This window comes from Condylura cristata, unplaced genomic scaffold, assembly GCF_000260355.1.
Source record: "Condylura cristata isolate star-nosed mole 26May11 unplaced genomic scaffold, ConCri1.0 scaffold00001, whole genome shotgun sequence".
Taxonomy (NCBI): domain Eukaryota; kingdom Metazoa; phylum Chordata; class Mammalia; order Eulipotyphla; family Talpidae; genus Condylura; species Condylura cristata.
Genome location: NW_004567102.1, coordinates 74,672,073 through 74,693,059, shown reverse-complemented (window position 1 = coordinate 74,693,059; position 20,987 = coordinate 74,672,073). Strand labels below are relative to the sequence as shown.

Below are 20,987 nucleotides of genomic sequence, written 5' to 3'. Positions count from 1 at the left end.
ATAAAAATAATCAATCAATAATTATGTCCATGTGTATGTCAGTGGGGAAAACTAATCCTAACCATCCAAACTTCCTGAAAGATGTTTTTATTTGCTGCTACTGTGGTGCTGAATGCCTTGGAAATGTCTCTTATTTCTACAGTGCTATCTGAAAAAGAACAAGGTCTAAAATGCCATACAAAACCCGGATTTAAAAAAAAATAGATTAAAAGTTCCCCAAAAGGCAACTACAACCATCTACATCTGGTTGAAGAATGTGAAGATGTTCGAATCAAGAATTCTATCCATATTCTGGTCACGCGCACACACACACTTTTCCTCACTTGTTTCTAAGACATGGGCATGTATCTAGGATGCTGAGATGGCTTTCAAATTTTGAAATATAACAGAAATGCACCACTCTGTACCAGGAGCTTCTCCAGCCTTGGGTGGGCTGGCTCTGGGCAAAGTGGTGGCACAGGAGCCAGAACTTTCTCCTTCACTTCTGAACATACTGAAGACTATTGAATGGTTTTAGAAATCCTAGACTTCCTTAGGATCTATTTATGATACCCACATCCTCTGCAATGTAGAAGTAGTTTTTAGCAGTGTTATTCTTTTGAAGTAAGATTTTATTACAAAAAATTGATAACTGCCCATAAATAGTTCAAACAAACCAAAAAATTGTAGGAGGCTTACCCCAGCCAATGATGCAGAACTTCAGGATATATCGGCGAATGTAAGTGTTAAACACCTTCACCAGGGCAATGTACATGTGGATGGCTTCCAGCCCCATCCAGGTAAAGGTGGCCAGGAGAAAGAAATGCAGCAGGGCTGCCATGGAGGTGCAAAGCCCCGTCATCTGGAAGGAGGCGACCCAGCCATCCAAGAGGAAGGCGAGATTCAGGAACAGCAGGGCTGTGCTCAGGTTCATCAGGATTTTGGAGGGGTAATCCCTTCTCAGCTTTCTAAAGAAGAAAGAAGAGACATACTAGAGCTAACTTTGTAAATAAGTCATTTTTCATCACAGGCAGTAAATATCTTCCGTAGCTCAGCAAGGACTAGAACCTTCCAGGTCATGGTTCCACTAGGAAGAGGGCTTTGGAAAGTTCTAAAGTTCTTTTAAAGTGTTATTTTTATTTCAAAACTGTTTCTTATTGTTTGTGAGTGTTTCAACTGATTTCAAGAGAGTGGCTTCTTTTAACCCAGGTAACCTCAGTTGGAACATTGATATTTTTGCTAAAAAGCAATTCCCCTAATCCATTTTGAACCTCCTTGATTTTTAATGAGGTAAGAATTATTTGTTAATGCTCTATTTCAGAATGTGAAATATTTGTGAAGCGAGTGATTTTAATTTTTACAATCATATAAAAAGTATTTTCAACATTTTTAAATGTTAATCATCTGTTGCAGTTTGAAATGCATTTTGGTAATTAGAAACACAGTGATTTTAAGATAAGATTCTAGAGATGGAAAGTTCATGTTGCATGATGCCTTTTAAGAGAAACCTAAGTATTCACATTGAACCACCCTTGTGAATCATCACAAAGAGTGTAAATATTTTTTAAATCAGAGACAGTTTTCTTATTCATTTTGGCACAGTTAGCAGTTGGTTTGGCAGATAGAAAAATACTTACTCAAAAGCAATGTAAGTCAGGAGAGTTGCTGCTGAAAAAATAGCAGATATTCCACACCCAATGTTAGAGATGAAGGTAAGAATTTTAGTGTTTGTTGCATCTATCTGTGAGGCAGTTCCTTGAAGATCCTACACAAAAGACGGAGAGTACTTATAAGAACATTTCTTTTCATGAGAAAGATGTATCAGAAAATACTTGCTAACATAGAAGCGGCTCAGTCTTAGGGGCTAGTAGCAACAGTGGTCAGCAGTGTGGACACTTCCTTTTACTGTACCCTTATCCATCACTCCGTGAAACACAATGCAGCATACCTGAGGGATGGAGCCATGTTATTTATTCATGGTTACCTTGTGATCCAATCTTTGCATACTAGTATAACTAGAAGATCAAAGCCACTGGTCCCCCAACAGAAAGTGGGGAGGAGTAGTTACCTTGCATAATAAATGAGCAGGGCCATCCTTAAATTTGCAAGGCTGGGGGCACAGGTATGAATGGAGGTTAGTCATGCCCACATGGCCAAGCCCTTGGGAGGGTCCTGGGTTCCTTGTCCTGTGGTGGGGGGCAGGGGGCTTACCCAGCGGACACAGCCAGGCAATGGCTCTGAGGTTATTGGGCTCTGAGCTTGGTGCTGAGGCTTCTGTGATCATTGCAAAGCTTGGGTCCGTATGGGGTGGGGTTTTATAATCTTTATAGACACAGTTTTATAATCTTTATAGACTTGGAAAGGCACCAATTAAAGTTAGCTAGGGGTTGTGCTGGAGTGGGAAGACATAAAACTTTCTTGCATATTAACATAAAATATTAACTCTACTGGGCAGAAACAGATTTGTAAAGTGTGGGCCTGATAGGAAAAACTTTTTTCCCTCCTTATATGGGGTACTGGGGCAGGGGTAAATGTTGAGTTAAGACTAGCTACTGCGTCTGGAGAAGGGTCTCTCCATTATGCAGATATTGGAAAGAGGAGCCTTCTTAGAGAAGGCCTATTTCCAAAGGCACATCTAGTTTCAACTTTAAGGCCTTATATTATGAAAAACAACGCCTATGTTTGTTCGGTCGTTTTCATTCTGTGTGTTGGTTTTCTTTAATTTTCACCAAAATGTCAGTAAAATTTGCAACCCACATGAAGGCCTTTAGAGAGTAGGGCTTGTTCATGTGTAAAACTGAGACACAGGACTCAGTTTCAGGTTTGGCTGATGCTGTGACAGTAGCAATGAGGTAACAGCACCTCAGTGACACAAATGTACAAAGTGACTGGATCGGGTAGGCAAGTGATGAGGAGCAGAGGGACTCTCCCTGTCTTCCTCGCCCTGGGGCCCCTCAAACCACTGGCGGTCATGACACCTCCCAGCGCATGGGAGGGGGCTGTAGTCAGTGCCAGTGACACACAGCACTGGGTTACTCAGAGACTTGGTCTTGAGTAATCAATAAATGCTCTGTTAATACCCCTGGAAACCCCATGGCTTTTATACAGGTAAAAGCAGCTGATTTACACAAAACACAATTAAAGTCATAACTTAAACTGTAAATTAATAAAATAATGGCATTTACTGTGCACACTCACAATTCTTACAAAGTTTTGTACTGTTAGAGGATGAAAATATTTTCCCTCTAAATAAGCCATTATGAAAATGTACTCATGTTATTATAGTTTTATTTTTTAAAAAAAGTACCAGAGGACTTTAAATGTGAGACACATTTCAGATTGGAAGACCTTATTATGGGCTTGGGTTACACATTTTTAGCTTCTCAACTAGTGGGTGTAGACAGTACGAATATCTTAAGCAAAAGAATAAAGAGTTTGGAAGTCAAGAGAGACTCATAACAAAGTACTGGTGGTCTGGAAAATCTGAAAGAATAGGGGCAGATGGCCAGAAAGGATACAATCTGGAGCTCTTCATCCAGCATCATTGTACACTGGGTGTAAAATGTAGCCAAGGTAGGAAATGGAAGGAGAGCAGCAAACAATTCATTATCTCTTCACATACATGAAAAACTGCTTAATCAGATGGCAACAGAAAAAGTAATACCTAAAGAATTACAAACTTATAATAAGATGTAAACACTATATGAGAAACTGACCACTCAACATGTAGACATCAGCCTTTGCATATAAAACATCTCTGAGTAGTGAATTGTGTTAATGTTAGCTATTATTGGACTTACAATACACACACATGTGGCTATGGCATGTACATACAACACACACATAATTGAAATATACAAACAAAGCTAAAGCTTACATACCTACATGAGTAATTATGAAAATATGTGTTTTCTTAAAAAAAAAAAAAGCTTGCTGTGGGGCCTTCCTGGTGGCTCAAGGGGTTAAGTCTCAGCAGTATGAAGCTATCCACAGCCACAAGTTTGATTCGCTGGCCGAGGGTTGGCCCACATGGACCAGCAGACCTTTCTTGTCTCGTCCACTGCTTCCCTTCAGCAGTGTATTTCAGTTCATCCACCTGTTCTGTTCCCCACTGTCTCTGATAAGTCCTCTCACCCTCCCTGTACCTCTGACCTGTACCCCAGTAAAGAAAAATACTGAGTCTGAAAAAGTTATATTATTTTCTCTGACTGCCACCTTTCAAAATGACTTTTCTAAAGCCTCAGGATGTTGAAGTACTGTCTGGTCAGCAAAGTGAAAACTTGCAGGCTTGCCTAGGACAATAGCCATTTACATGGGCCATAGATTCCCAAGCCAAGTGTTATGTTCCACAGTTCCTCATGAAACCCTGCAGGAAGTGGAGGTCAGATGAAAGGGAGAGGATAAACACAACTCCATGTCTGTTACTCAAATAAGTCTGAAAGCTTTATGGCCTCAACACATAGTGGGTCACACGCATCTCTTCATGGAAACTATAGAGAAAAATGGCTCTGTTTTTGATTTCAAGGTTGCACTGGGCACCGGCATCATGTCCTGAAAAACCACAGTGTGTCAGCTGTAAAGTAAAGGTTTGAGTCTGTGGATGAATTCAAGCAAGTCTCTGCATGTGGACACGCTTCTGATAATTTGGTGGGGCAAAAATACATGTTAGTGAGACCCAAGAAACTATCTAATGTTGTGTGAGGCTGGTTAATGACATAAAAATAGGGTTACAGAGAAAGGAAAAAAATGATATGAAGGCCCAACAGAGGGAGAAACAGCACACCCAACATCTCTTTTAAAGGTCAAAAGACTCCATTCCCGTCCTAATCACTACCAGGCTGATATAAGCAAGAAGGGGTACTGTGGCCTTCTGGGATCACACTAGATCATCCTAGATCGTCTAGTGCAGAATCTGGTACAAAGTAACATGCTAATGTGCAGAAAGATCATATACTATAAGAAAAAGAGACTTGTAATGAAGTTTTGATAGTCCCCTTCCATGTTAGCAAAACAATATTTTCTTAACTTTTCTCTATTTCCTTCTTAATTAATTCAAGAGCCTCATGGTGATTGTCATATTTCTGAAATTATTTATCAGCATCATTCAGTTCACTTATGATACTTTTCTGTAATTACATTTGCATATTTTAAGCTAGGATCTCAGCTAATTAGTTCTTCATTAAAAAAAAAAAATCAAGATTCAGGGTACAGGTGAAAAGTATTAGGAAATAATACCCCAGACACATAATTTAAAACAGCTCACTCACAAAAAGAAGTGAGCCTTCCAAAATGGGATCATTTCATAGTGAGATTAGAAACTCTTCCCTGACCCTCCCTGGTGGTGTAACAGTGTTAGGATGCAGCACTGCAAGCTGGCCATAGCCACTTCAGTGCGAGTTTGATCCCCTGCTCCGGTAACCTACATGGCGTGGCAGATCTCTCCTGACCCACCCGCTGCTCCCCTCAGCGATATACTTTTCGATCTGCCCGTTCTGCTCCCTGCTGTGTCTCTGGTGAAGCCTTCACTGCCCCTGCACCTCTGGTTTGTACCCCAGTTCTGTATGAATAAATAAATAAATAAATAAATCAGACAAAAAAAAGAAAAGAAACTCAGGCCCTCCCTGGTGGCGCAATGGATTAAAGGCAGCACTATGAAGCTATGGCAGTCACTGCAGCATGAGTTAGATCCCCAGCCCTGGAGGTGACCCACATGACATGGCAGACCTCTCCTGACCTGTCCACTGCTCCCTTCAGCAATGTTTCATCAATCTGCTTGTTCTGCTCCCCACTCTTTCTCTCCTCCTCTCACCCTCCACACCATACCTCTGGCCTGTACCCCAGTTCTATATGCATAAATAAATAAATTTTCAAAAAAAAAAAAAAAGAAAAAGAAACTCTTCGCTTACCAGCAGAACTCCAAAATGTGTGAGGTGGTTACACAGGCACACTGTTTCACTTGCATCTTCATTTCTTTGTGCACTGCATCCTGTTGTATTCCAAAATCCAGAACCTTTTATAGGGGAAAATCAAGGAACATTGTGAAAATAACAGGTGAGTTCCTTCTCACAGGTGAGTTATAATGGGTGATATTTTGTTTAGGGAACTATGCCTCAGATGCCTCTGCTTTATCATCTAACTATAAACATAATATATGTTGAAAGCTGCCAATACTTAGAATTTAGATTGCTGGGATCTGAGGAGGTTGGCAGTGAGTGGAGAGAGATTATCAATGGTTTTAGACTGGGCTCAACTGGGAGTCTGCAAAAGTTTGTTATAGTTTAATCATTAGCATATTTTAAAATCTACTTCCATAAAAATACAAATGTAATATCCACCAAGGTACAGAGCAATGCATTGTTTTTATCTTGACTCAGTCTATATTTTGGGAGGACATAAAGACAAAGATCTCCTTCCTGACATAAAGACAAAGATCTCCTTCCTTGGAACATGCTATTACATTACGGGCTTATGGGCACTGACAACATATTATACTGATCTGACTTTTAATGGTACTTATGGCATATAAGCACTTCTTACACTTGAAAACTATTTTCAGACTGCAAGGAAGTATCATTTTCAGCTATTAATATATAGCTAGTAAACCAGACTCTTTCCAAACCTATGCAACTAGAAACTGAACAGTAACAGAAAGGTTTCAGCTTTTGACAAGGAGCATCAAGAAAGAGGCTTGGGGCTCTTCCATGAGACACCCCCACACTGACTGGTTTTATTTGGTCACCGGACTCCCATTGGGGTCCTCTGATGGGATTCCTCTGGGTTAGGACATGGCATTTCATGACTTGTCCTTCCCTTCAAAGAGGTCCCCACCTTTCACCCAGTGATTCACCCTTGCATTTTGCCTCTCTCTCGATAGTCAAGTGTCATTCTCCCATAATCTGAAGTCTAGAAGCTGAATTTTAAATTCTGTGTCTCGCATATCAATCTCTGAAGTATCCTAGAAGAAGGCGATCCAAGTATATACATTCAGCCATCTGACAGTAACTATAACAGCACAGGAACAATGCATTACAATGTACAAATTACAATAAAATGCCATTATAAGTCACTAAAGTCAGGGATTGTTTCCCACTGAAAAAATGTCAGATCTTCCTGTATCTTCTCGTCTGCATGAATGAAGTTACAGAAATTAGGCACTACCTCTCCGACTCTAAACCACAGTGGCAGCCCTGGCACGATCACACTTACATGGTGACTCACCGAGGTGGTACGGGGTGGACTGAAAGGAGATGGGGGTGTCTAACAAGGTTTCAAATTCAGTTGTTATTAAGACAGCCAATATTTTAAAACTTACCATTGTTGTTTAGATCCCAGAAGGCACAGATGGTCTGAGGCACTGCCTATATTAACATAACAATAAATATGTGAAACTGTTTAAAATAAATGAAAAGTCATACAATCTGAATATGTGAAAACATTAAGGTTTTCACAAAGAAATAGACTGGCATTAGTCATGCCAATATGACCTGAGAAAGGCAGCCAGAGTAGGGGAATGACACCAAGTAGAAATCAACCGTGACTAACTCCAGAGGGATCCTGTCAGCCATCTATCTGCAGGCTTCAATCCGTGTTTCATTGTAAAGCACAATTCCCTATTAAAGTAATTAAAACTAGGACTCAAACAGATACTACACACTCGAATTCATTGCAGCATTCATAAGAACCAAAGTGCCCATCAACTTATAAATGGATAAGAAAAATGGGGTTCTGTATTTTAATGTATATTAGAATTCTATAGTATTTACAGTGTACATACATAAAAAGTATATATATTATATACATATACATACAACAGAATATTATCCAGACTTAAAAAGAGAGTCTGGCATGAGCTATAACATGGATGAAACTGAAATATGTTAGTAAAATCGACCATTCACAAAAAGACGAATGCCATGTGACTCCACTTACAGGAGGAAATTTCGAGAGAGAGACAGAGAGTAGAAGATGGCTGCTGAGAGGAGAAGATGGGCGCTGGGAGTGGGTGTTCATAATTGTGGTTTAACGGGTACATGTTTTCAGATGGGGGAGATGAAAAACTTCTGGAGATGGATGTGGAAATGGTAGTGGAGCAATGTGTATGCACTCAAAAATGGTTAAACTAGTAATTTTACATTATGTCTATTTTATGACCAAAATCACACTCATTATGGATGCAGTCACTGAAACAATGGGGCCAACAGGTACAACGTTCAGTCTCATAGGGCTCGGTGACAGAGGTGGCTACTTCTTAGAGGACGAACTTTCAAGCCAGCTCACTTCCCTACTGCCTTAATGCCTGTCTAATGATAGGGTGATGACTGGACCATCTATGGGGTCTAGCGAATAAACAGATGAGGGCAAGGGAAATGAAGCAAGACAATAGGTAGACAGACAGACAGCAACCTTGGCAGACATTTAGACAATTATTGATCTGTCAAAGAATGTGCCAACACTCTCCTGTTTCCTTCTGCTTCCAACCAGCAGTAATCTTTGACTTTAAAATACAGTCAAACGTGTAATAGCAGGGCTGTGACATGTATCTGCACCTGGTTTACTTGGCTAAATGTAGTTTCTTCAAAATAACAGCCCTCTTTTCTTGGTTACCATTCTTTTCCTGAGTTCTTGAACTGACTAACTCCCCGCACTATCACCACCACCCCCTCCAGTTGCCACAGTTAACTGTGACATTCAGCCACTACCTGATTAGCTGTTCTCCCCTCCTGGAAACCACACACTCCCTACCCCGCAGCCTTAGTCAGTTACCTCAGTCGTATGAGGGAAAAAGGCATCCAATTCATCAAAGAATCTACTACTATTCCATTGCTCTTTGCATCATCTTTATTTCTTTACCTGAGTTACTGTGTGTTTGATTTTGATTTGAACAGGATCCTTCAGGTGCTGGATGGTCATGTTTCCGATACTGCAAGCCATCACATAACTCCCTAAGGGGTATTTCTTGTTTTTTACATCCTTTAAAGAAAATGAACTGTGTATTAATCAGAAGTATACACTTTTATTTTATTTGGGGGCTCCAAAATAAGCAAACTGTCAGCACTTTTTACACTTAAGATCTTCAATTATAGAACATCCTGTTTATGAGACCAAAATGCTGGCTTTCCTGAAAGGGCTTTGCTATTTCCCTTATTACAATAAACATGTTGAGGGAACATTAGGAGTGAATGTTTAAGGCGCTGTGCAGAAAACTTCATTCTCGATTGCTGTATCTAATGCCCACCCAGTTAACATCTGAAACAATGCAAGCCCAAGAATAATATAAATACATAAACGCTGTGGGAAAAAAAACCCAAAAAAACGAACATCAACTAACAACTATAAACCAGAGACACTCTACAGGGGAGAAGAAAACAAGATCAAAATGGGGGTGGACGCACTGGAACTATGGTGATGGCACATGGGTGAAGTGGGGGTGGGAAGTCCATCGTGATTACAACTGAGATGAAAAAATGTACAAAATGAAGAATAATGTAAAACATGTCTTCATAAAATAGAAAAGCTGTGAAAAAAATAACCCATTTCTCTACCAGAGAACACATGAATTTGTTCTTTAAGAGAAGCACAAAGAAAATGTGGTATGAAAAAAATTTAAAAAGCATTCATCTGTCATATCCATGACAACAGTTCAACTTATAGTTTCTATTTCACAGATCTGGCTCTCAGGAAATCAAATTAGTTCATCCGTGCTGCAAAATGACGGGACCCAAGAAATTGTTCCTCCAGGAACACACTTTCTTTTTCCTGTCATGTTGCTGGTTGAACCTCCTGAATTTATCTATTGCAGCTTATAAATCAGTGGTTTGGGGATATTTGTAGGGTATGTCTACTGGCCAGTAACACTCAGCATCCAGAATATAGCTTTTTAATACTTTAGTATGCTCACTCTCATAAAGTCATCTCTGGCTTGTGGACACCTATATTTTTAATACTCTGTCTTGTTCGTGATATGAAGGAAGGACCATTGAAACTTAAAATTTTCACTTTGCTATAAATCTATTTTGTAAAACAAACATGTATTTCCTAATAATTACTTTGGGAGATGGCAAAGGAGAAGGTAAAGATGATGTGGAGAAGAGGCACAATGAGACGACGATGAAGCCCTTTACCGGAGTGGCCCTATATTCTCCCACTGAGCTCAGCCTTTCCGCTGACTGCACCCCACCCCCACATGCATATTCTGAGACACTGTCTATTTTGCATGGCTTTTAAAGCTGACACTGGAATGCCTCAAATAATAAAAAACACAGTTTTATTTTTTCACCGCCATTAAACCTTTCAGAGTAATGACAAATAATGGCACTCTGAATCTCAGAATTTCTGTATAGTTTGCTTCTATATTCATTATATTATATTTATTAGCTAATAAACATTTCAAGTTGTGGAATTAATTATTGCAAATGATTCCACGGTATTGCTTTTCTTGTCTGTGTTTGTACTCTTATGTTTGTATCTCCTTTCTATGATTGCTGTACTGACTCATGTCTTTTTGGGGAGGGTTAAAGAGATTTGAAATAAAAAATGTTTAGAAATTAAAAAAAAAAAAAAGGCTCTCTGTAGCCTAGAGAGTGTTTCTACTGGCTTTGAGACTTGATATTTTCTTCTACATTAATAACACTGACTGATATAGACAGGTATCTTCAATTTAATAGATAATTTTTTTTTTTAAAGGTTCAGTTGAGGAATTTGGTGATGGCACCTGGGTGAGTTGGTGATGGAAAGTCCAAGGGGATTACAACTGAAGTGGAAAAATGCACAAAATGTTGTAAAAAAAAAAGTTCAGTTGAAAATGCACTGAACTGGTTATGTTTTCAAAGGCAACTAGAGGTCACCAGTGTTTGCTAGCTGTAGACTTTCTAGTATCTAGAAACTATGCCAATAAAAATGATAACATGTGCTCAGCACAATACCACCCTACTTGGGGGATGTATGAAGGCCAAAGGTCATTTAAAACACTAACGAGAAAAATGATTAAAGCCAAGAATGCTGCTCATTATGTAAGCAGTGCTTCCTGCTGAATTGGGAGAGGGGGAAACAACTTTCCATTGGTGTGCAATTTCTTTAACTCTGAAGATCTAAATTGCTAAAGCATATAAAATATTCTAAAAAAGGAGTTAGTCATAATATCTTGGAAAATCCCATTTTTAGTTCTATTATGCAAGTCTTAATATGTTATGTAATTAATTTTAAAAACTTAAATAACACAACTTCTTACTAAGCATAATTATCTGAAATAAATATTTAAACAATTATGTTAACATTTTCCATCTCTGAATGTACAAAAGGTTAAATTTTCCAGACCTCTGGATATGTTTTCATGGCACCTGAAATTCTATTTTTCCCTTTGAGCAAAGAAACTCAGTTTTTAAGTTAAAACTAATAATCAAAGTAACACTTACCTGGAAAAGTCCAGTTTTATTAAAGAAAGTAAACTGTGCTCTTCTAACTGGCATGGATTCTTCTTGACTTAAATTCTCAAAAAGAGTTGGAGGCAAAATTACAGAAGCCAATGGATCCATTTGTCCAATTTCAAAATCCATCTGTCATACAGAGAGATATACTAGTTGAATAATCACAATTAAATTGCCATAATAATTGTATTCAACTTGCTGTTAAGGCAGGACAGCATAGTGTACGTCTCAGTGTATTTAGGACAGGGCTCTTGCCTTTACCTCTTGTAAGGCCATGTCCTCCTGGGTGAACCCCACAGATGGCACAACCTTCCCTATGATGGCAAGGTCCAGATTCATTTTAGTTTTACTAGTTTGATAAGTGAGGAAATAGCACTGATTTTTATCAAGGCACACTGGCAAGTGTATAAATCAGTTAACATTTTCAATATAAGCATGAGATTTATGCTTAATAGATTTTGAAGTTTTCATAGAACACTTCATGAAAAATGATTGTGGCAACAACAAAGGATTTGAATTAACTTGTTTAACTTCTAAGAATAAGTATCTCCACATAAAGGAAACAACTGACTCTTTATGAATGCTCTTGGATATCATTTTTCCTGAACCCATAAATCAGGCCAAAGAGTGTTTTCCTGCAAATGTTCTTGAATGAGGCTGAGGCTGACTGCGTTTTCACTCTTATTCAAAATATTAAACAGAATTACCCCCCCCAAAAAAAGAGAAAAAACAAGCAAAACCCCTAGTCTAAAGCAGAAAAAAGGTTTTCTTCCTTATATACAGATTTTTATTTTATTTCCACAATTAGTACCACTTACCACTTGAGTGTTCTCTCAAGTTAAAGACGATGTGGATAGGGACTAGTACTGTCTAGCACACAGTAGGGACTTAACAATTACTTGATGAATGTTACTTGAACACCTCTGACTTGAATCTAGGCCCACCTTTTCTGTCCAAACTCACTTTCTCCTGTTAACTTTTGATATCACTGGTTCTCAAAACACACCAGAAGATTTAACAATACCTGGGAACTTGTTCAATGTGTAAATTAGGTCCACTCAAGACATACTAAATAACTGTCTTTGTAGATGGGACCCAGCAACATGGTTTGACAAGCCCTCCAGGTGATTAAAATCCATAGAATCACTGGCAAAGAATATACACCAAGCTTCTTTTCCACCTTTTACTGGAGATCTTTCTCTGACCAAACTTACCCCATACCCCTACTCTTAACAAGGTGGCCCTTATTCATGCTCTAATAGTTAGCTCCATTACCTTTTAGCAGGTAATTTCTATCACCCAGGTTCTGAAAGCATTCCCTCTCTAGACATCGCCATTACTTAAGGTCATTGCTACTATACATCTTAGCTAACCTTCAGACCTGTCTGCCAACCTGAACCAAGATCTCCTTGAAGTAGCAAAAGGTAGGTGATGAGAAAAATCTTATTTGTGTATTTAAATACAAATTAAAGAAACCCTGACTGATTACCTGGAAATATGCCTCATTATTGCTTGGAAGACCGATGCTAAAATTTAAAATTTCATTTGTTTCTGTGGATAGGGATGACACTCCAAGAGCCAAATTGCAAGTTGAAATATTCACACGTGTTGTATTTCTTAAGTCTATCTTGAAGGCCAATGCATCGATTGTTTTCAAAGCTCTAAAGAAATGACAATCATACACACATGATTTGCTACAGGGCAAAGTATAAGTGAAATAAAACTTTTAACTTATTTAATCAGAGTATGAATGCCCCAAAATAACTTCAGACTACAATAATATTGCTTAAAACATAGAATCACAGTACAGATGCAACCTCAAGTGAACATATACTTAAAGGAAAATAAACAATTTAATCATCCTTACAAATACCTATTTTGGCATTTTGTTCTTCACCTGAAAAATTCTCTTTCCCTACTTTGTAACTGACCAGTAACAGAGGAAATAATGTGACAAAGTAAACTATGAGACACTGAAAAAGAAAATGCTTGTAATTATTTTGTCGATAAGGCAAATAGAGAAGACATTTTAACAAATATAAAATCTTCACCTAAGAAAGGAAGACACTTGAAAAAATATATATAAATATTATAATACACCAAGGAAAATCACTGGCTACAAATGGAACTCACAAAAGTAGGTACATTTTAACCTGAAACAACTTAATTTCACAAGATACTGTGACCAAATTATGCCTAAAAGATGTAAATTGAATGATTGCTATCTCCTTTGCAAACAAAGTGTCATAAATGAATATTTGTGATAATTTGTTCATCTTCGGAATTAATCCCATTAATGTATTCAGTTAAAATGCAAAACTAGTGATGCTTATATGAAACTCTTTACATTCTACTTAGATAACAACTGTAATCATTTTGCAAATTACATTTCTTAAAAAAGAAAGAACTTTCAAGTTCATTTTATGAGTGACCTAGGGAAATATCAGCAAATATTTTAGAGATTTGAACTATAAAGTCTCAGCACCAAGCAATCAAATATGTTAAAAAAAATTATATAACACTATATTTAACTAATAAATTTTATTCTCCAAAAGGAAAAACAAAAAACAAAAAACTTACTCAGAAGAGGATGCCAACAAGTCACTATCTGGACTGGTTAAGATATTGGAAAAAATATTCATTAAGGTTGAGCCAAGGGTGATGTCGATGTTTTCTTCATTATTCACGAGCTCTTTGACCTGTTTTACAATGTTGCTGATATTGGCCGAGTTCAAGTTCTGTGCATCATTGGTTAAATTTAAGATCTCATTGGCAATATCATTTGCTCCTAAAAAAAGCAGAAGAAACAACATACAATGCTTTCCCTGTGCATTCTGAGCATTTCTGGGGAGCTAAATCACTAGGATATTTTTTTCAGTGTATCATTAAAGCAGCAAATTGTGTTTCCCTGGAGGACACCCTTAACAAAATCTTAGCTCACAGAGAATATCATCTCATTTCAGAGAAACTTAGGTCAATAAGAGGGAGGTCCCAATTACCACATGTGGTTCTCTAATAGTTATGGCCCCCAGAATCACTGAATTTGTGTGTATTTGCTGCTTGAAATGTAACACAAAACTACAAAATAATTTCTATCAATATCAACTGATGCATTATTATTAAGTCTTCTTTAAAACTTTTTTTACTTTTTAATCTCCTTCAGGATGACAGAACAAAACATCAGAATGAGGGAAAAAGGTATTTTCTGTCTTACATGAAATGATCATTTGCCTAGTCTTAAATATTCTAACAGTATCACAGAGCATGAGGTCATTTCATTTTTTCTTGAGAGAATGAAAAAAAAATCACTTACTCATACAATCAGAGAGATCAGGAGGTTTCCAATAGGCATAAGTTGAGTTGTACCTGACACTTTGAATCAAAAAAGGTAGTTCAGGTTATGCCATATGTGACAACATAACAGAAAAATAGTTAATGATAAGCTTTAAACTTTGCCTTGATATGGAGGTAAGTTTCATTTAACAATAAGACTGTAATACTATGCAATGAAACATATGAAAATTCTTACTGGCAAAACTCAAGTGCATGTATCATAAAAACAAAATACAAGTCATCTGTCATCTTTCCTCACCAAGGATACATTGGCCTAATACAATTAAAGGCATATTTCGTATAATTGGGCAAGTATCACTTTAAAAACCTTCCACACAAAATCTGATTTTGATTTCATATCACTCCATAAAGAAGACTCTAGTTCTCTGTATGAGAGGAAATAAACTTAGGTAAGTCAAAGAATTTTCCAAGTCTTTGCAGACAGAAAAATGTATACCCACATTTCCCACTCAAGTCACTAGGTCTCTAAAATCCCCTTCTTTTTTCCTAACCACAGATCAGGTACAGAACTTTCCTGCTTGAGCAGTTTCAGGTTGTGAATTAGCTCCAAGAAAATTATAACTAAAGGGTAGGGTAGACAGCACTGCACTTGAGTTCTTTTGGGTGAATTCTCTGCAACTGACATGCCTCTGAGCTTTCTGTTAACATTTAGCAAAAACCCACACCCTGACAGTCTAAAATGGCCGACTTCCTACTTGCATCCTATTTTTATTACCTGTGTCAATAAACCCCATTCCAACAAGGCCCTGAATAATGGCATTTGAGGTGCACATGCCAAGTCTGTGCAGTCATTAACCACTCAGACATTAGGTGCTCCAGACTCAGCTTCTGGTTTCCAAATGTCTCCAGCTTTGAAAATCAATTCGATTAGTATCTGCTTGCAGTAAAAAGGCTGTTCTTGGTTCCCTAGCTGCCTTGGCTTCTCCTGACCACCCCCACTCCACCCCCGCACCAGAATGTATGAGTTAGAGGTGCCCAGAGACCCTGCCCATCACTTGGTCACCCTCCAGGGTGTGGGGGTATCTGCAGCATGTGCTGGCCTGGGAAGGTGGACAGCACAGAGCTCTTCTGGCAAGAATCAAAGACAGCATTACCACTCCCGGACTGCCATGCCTCCGTTCTTCCCTTGACACGGCAGTGTGAACTTAGTGGGTGAGACGGGCGGCCACTCATAGCCTTTGGGTAACTCCTCAAAGGGACACACACCTAAGTGGAAAATAAGGGTCCCATGAGAAACAGTCATCTATTTTTGAAGCAACAAAATTGGCATGGTATCAATTTTCTGTAATACTAAAATCCTAGTTTTTTTTTTATGGTCAGAATTTGTAAACATTTAGGAAATTATATTTAAAATATTTCAGGCCCTCCCTGTTGGCGCAGCAGGTTAAAGCACAACACTGACAAGCTAAAGCCACTTCCACATGAGTTCGATTCCCGCCTGCCACGGAGGTGAACGCATGGCACAGCAGACCTCTCCTGACCCGCCCGCTGCTCCCCTCAGCAGTGTGCTTTGTCGATCTGCCTGTTCTGCTCCAAACTCTGTCTCTGGTGAAGCCTCTCACTACCCCCTGCACCTCTGACTTGTAGCCCAGTTCTATATGAACAAATAAATAAATCTTTTTAAAAAATTTTTTTAAAAAGAAAAAAAGTTTAGATCAAGGCTAACCCCAAGATACCTGGCCTAACCCTGAAAAGACAGTGGTATCATTATAAGAGACAGAAAACACAATAGAAGATATAGCTTACTAGAGCACTCTTAAACAGACTCTCTTCTGGGGTCAAGGTTATCTTGGTATTTGGCTCAGATTCTAAGCATGTTCATAAAGTATCCCTAATTAATATGATGAACTCTCACTTTCCACTTTCACTCCTAGATCTATATCACTATGTGATGTCTTTTGCCCTTACCATGTCTCCCATTTGTTACAATGTCACCACCATTGTGATGATAGTCACGATTCGGAAAAAGTACCTTTAAATTGGTAAGCCACATACAAAGAATGTTTTTGTTGTTGTTTCAATTAAACTTTGCTATACAGTTTATATAATAAAAATATTAAAGGCGCTTACCCTGTCGTCTTACGTTTACTGTAGACAGCCTCAAGCTTTCACCCAGGGACTCATTATTCTCTAAGATCTTCTGCTGAATGATTTTTCCTTCTAAGTTGGGATTGCTGGTAGCATCATAAACTACAAGAGCCGAAATTGTTAGCCTAGGAAAACATTTTAGATAGAGCTGTTATTGGGGCTGTCAGCTGGTTGGTGATTTTTTTTTGGGGGGGTGGATGGGGTAGAAAAAACCCATCATGTTTTGATGTGGTTTTAAGGAAACCAAAAAGATTGACACTGAAGAAACAGACCAAGGTCCTATCACTGATATCTGTTGCTACATAGATTGTAACACTAAAAATATCTTAAAAGGAATAATTTTATAGAATATAGTATGTGTATGGGCCCTCCCAGTTTAAAGTGCAGCACTGCGAACCTATGCACAGCAGCTTCATCTTGAGTTAAATCCTTGGCCCCAGAGGTGGCCAATATGGAGCGGTAGACCTCTCCTGTCTTGCCCACTGCTCCCCTCAGCAGTGTAATTTGTCATGCCAGTTCTGCTCCCCACTCTGTCTCTGGTGATTCCTCTCATCACCCCTGCACCTCTGGCCTGTACCCCAGTTCTATATGGATAAATAAATAAATATTTTAAAAATATATGTATAGTAACATGCTTCTGTCACATTTTGGATCACTCCATTTCTTTTGAAAAAAATTTAAATACAGTGGAGGACATGCAAAAAATTTAAATAACATTTCAAGAACAGCTCATACTTGTAGTTAATTCTACATTGTTCTTTTTAGCCTCAAATAAACTTTCAGAAGTTCAATTTCAACTATGTTGATGAAAAAAAATTCCTTTATTTTTGAAATTATTAAGGTGGTATTATTTGAAAATGTCTTACACAGTTTCTCCAGAATGGTGATAAATGACTTTCCATCTTCTTTATGAAGCATTTGCAAGTACTTTATATGGTGAAAGTTATAAAGTCAGCACTCAAAAAAACTGTACTTGGTGAATGGCCAGCAATTTACTAAGATATTTTTATTGAGTGCCTCACCCTGAATGTCTTTAAAAATATATCTCTAAGGGAAGTAGAGATAAATCCTAGAAGGTCCACCAAAGCTTTTTGGTTCCATAATTTGAATTAGTAATACTTTTTGTTATGATCATAGGTAGAGTCAGTAGCAAAAATCAAAATTAGTAATCAAAATTAAATAGTCTGTCATGTAAATGAAGAATTTTTTCTCTCTTATTATGAAAGCACTGGTTTTACAATAAAACTTTCATATCTTCTTCCTATTCTGAAAATAAATATTATGATATAAAATTGAGCGAGGGTCATGTCATAGAATTATATTACCAATATTAGTTACTACATACATGGCAAAGTCCAAACAGTAGCATTATTTTTGAAAAGACTATGGAGTGTTCAGTGGAGAGACAGTGGCACAGTTATTAAATTCTATGTGTATACTGTTGAATTCTTTGTATATCTTTGTGATCAGTCCTTCATTATTAGTATTGTGTGCAAAAATTTTCTCCCAATCATTGGGTGTGGTTTTGTTTTATGTAATGGCTCTTTTGCTGTACATAAGCTCTTTAATTTCATGTAGTCCCAGATGTTTATCATTTCCTTCATTAACCTTGCTTTGGTTGATGTATCTTTAAAGATGTTACAAGGTGAATGTCATGGAGTGTTTCACCAATATTTTCTTCAATATATAAAGTGAACAACCCCATCAAAAAATGGGCAGAAGAGCTAAAAAGACACTTCTCCAAAGAGGAAATACAGATGGCCAACAGGCATATGAAAAAATATTCAGCATCACTTTCAATAAATCAACTGCAAATAAAACCACAATGAGATACCATCTCACACAACAACAAATGTTGGCGAGGATGTGGAGAAAAGGAAACTCTCCTGCACTGCTGGTGGGAATACAAACTGTTCCAACCACTGTGGAAAGCTGTTTGGAGGTTTCTTACATTGCTAAAAATGGAGCTTCTAATGACCCAGCAATTCCACTCCTAGGTATCTACCCAAAGGACACAAAAACATTAATTCAAAAGACATTTGTGCCCCTACGTTTACTGCTGCACTACTTACAATATGGAAGATGTACAATCAACCCAAATGCTCAAAAGTAGATGACTGGATCAAGGAGATGTAATACTTATACACAATGGAATAGTACTCAACAATCAAACATGCCATTTACAGCAATGTGAATGGAGCTGGATGGGATCATGGTTAGTGAAATAAGCCAGAAAGGAAAAGAAAAAGACTAGATGGTTTCACTCATGGCAGGAACATAAGGGATGAGGGGGTAAAAATGTAATTGTAATAAAGTAAAAACAAAAATCAACTAACAACGATAAATCAGAGACATTCTAAGAGGGGGAGAGGGGAACAGGATCAAAACAGGTGCAATACATGGGAGGTAGTTTGAAGTCCATGAGGATTACAACTGAGATGGAAAAAAGTGTACACAGTAAAGAAAGATGTAAATGTATATGTACATAATAAATTAAAAAAATAACTTTTATGTGTATAAATGAAAATGAAGTAGAGTCTTAAATACCTGTGGTGATAAAAAGAATAAGTGAAATGTTTGCTCCATGGTCAGATGAAACTGAAGAATAGTTCTATTTTTCCCTAAATATCCTGCTAATTTCAAGGATAAAGTGCTATACTATTCTCATAATCCACTCAGCAAAGCTGTTTATATCCAAAATGATTTACCGCTTAGCGTTCATATATAAGCTATATTTCAGGATAAGACTTATGTGAATACAATAAGGAGCTGTGCCATCTTAACAATTTTTTAGAATGACCTATGAAAAAGTACTCCTTGATTAAATGATTGCTGGGGCATTAGCTTTGCCACGCCCACTACTGACAACTTTAAACTGGGAACGTATAACCTTTTTACTTATCTTGACTATTGAGAAGGTACATAGCATAATGTATTTTGAGTGAAAATGAATATCCTAATTCAGCAATGGGAGAATGGTCATGTCTTATTTATGTCGTTTTCCTCTTTCATCCAGTAAACTGAAACTATTGTATGATCCTACAAAGTCAAGTTCTATCTGTTTTTGCCATCAATTATTCTCTACTCAAATAAGCCAGTCTCTGGCTTTGGTTTCCTGTCTGTCCAGGCGATAAGAGTATGATAGCCTTATTTGAAGCTGTGGTCTATGAAGTGTCACAATCAAATTGAAAGAAAAAGTTTGGGGGGGAAATGTGTGTGAAACTCGGTAGATTATGGCTTTGAGAAAAATTATGGGTGGCAAAGGCTTATCATTGAACATGAAAGAGAAAGTAGAAAAATGGAGTGGAAAAATCCTCTAGGCATTTTTAAACAATGTAAACATTTTTTAAACAATGCAGTAGTTCATATCCAAGAAAAAAAATATGAATTTCCCCTATATATTATTTGTTTCCATCCTCCCTACAACTTGCAAATCTTGGAAGTTACATATTGGTTTGACAGACAGATAACTGAGATTCCATAAATTTAAATGACGTTCGAGCAAGAGTTTCTGAGGTGTTGGTTTCATTATTGTCAGGCATTAGAGGAATCACAGTCCACAAACTGAAAATGGCAATGCTTCAGAAAATTACTGGTGACTTTGAATGATGAAAACATATCCCATTTCAGCCCTCCTTTGTAGCACAACAGGGTAAAACACAGTACAATGAAGCTATACAAATCCACTGCAGCACAAGTGTGATCCCTGGCCAGGGAGCTGACCCACATGACACAGCAGACCTCTCCTGTCCCACCCACTGCTCCCATCAGCAGGGTTTTTCAGTGCATCTGCCTTTTCTGCTCCCCACTCTGTCTCTGGTGACTCCTCTCACTCCTACATCTCTGCATCTCTGGATTGTTCTCCAGTGGTTGTATGCATAAATAAGTAAATCTTAAAAAAAAAAAGAAAATATATCCCATTTCACTAGATACTACTATTAATATATAAACATTACTCTCTCTCTCTCTCTCTCTCTCTCTCTCTCTCTCTCTCTATATATATATATATATATATATACACACACACACACATACACTATATAGAGGTTCCTTTCTTAATACAATTATCTTTTTTTTTCCTCTGAGGGTCTTTTTGAAACTCAAATAAGAGCTAAAGGATTAGCATTTAAAAAAAGAACTAGA

At 37.8% G+C, this 20,987-nt stretch overlaps 1 protein-coding gene across 4 annotated transcripts in view; it reads right to left on the bottom strand.

The window, feature by feature from the left end:
• The window catches only part of ADGRG6 (adhesion G protein-coupled receptor G6), a 128,987-nt gene that overhangs the window by 24,845 nt on the left and 83,155 nt on the right, over positions 1-20,987 (bottom strand). For all 4 annotated transcript variants that reach the window (XM_004673903.2, XM_012723111.1, XM_012723107.1 and 1 more), the window contains exons 9-19: positions 16,827-16,969; positions 15,851-15,962; positions 14,716-14,774; positions 13,983-14,190; positions 12,892-13,063; positions 11,391-11,531; positions 8,830-8,949; positions 7,292-7,337; positions 5,886-5,989; positions 1,617-1,744; positions 679-947 (exon numbers count right to left, since the gene is read on the bottom strand). In XM_004673903.2, coding sequence (XP_004673960.2) covers positions 679-947; positions 1,617-1,744; positions 5,886-5,989; positions 7,292-7,337; positions 8,830-8,949; positions 11,391-11,531; positions 12,892-13,063; positions 13,983-14,190; positions 14,716-14,774; positions 15,851-15,962; positions 16,827-16,969 — 1,502 coding nt within the window. The remainder of the gene's footprint in view (positions 1-678; positions 948-1,616; positions 1,745-5,885; positions 5,990-7,291; positions 7,338-8,829; positions 8,950-11,390; positions 11,532-12,891; positions 13,064-13,982; positions 14,191-14,715; positions 14,775-15,850; positions 15,963-16,826; positions 16,970-20,987) is intronic.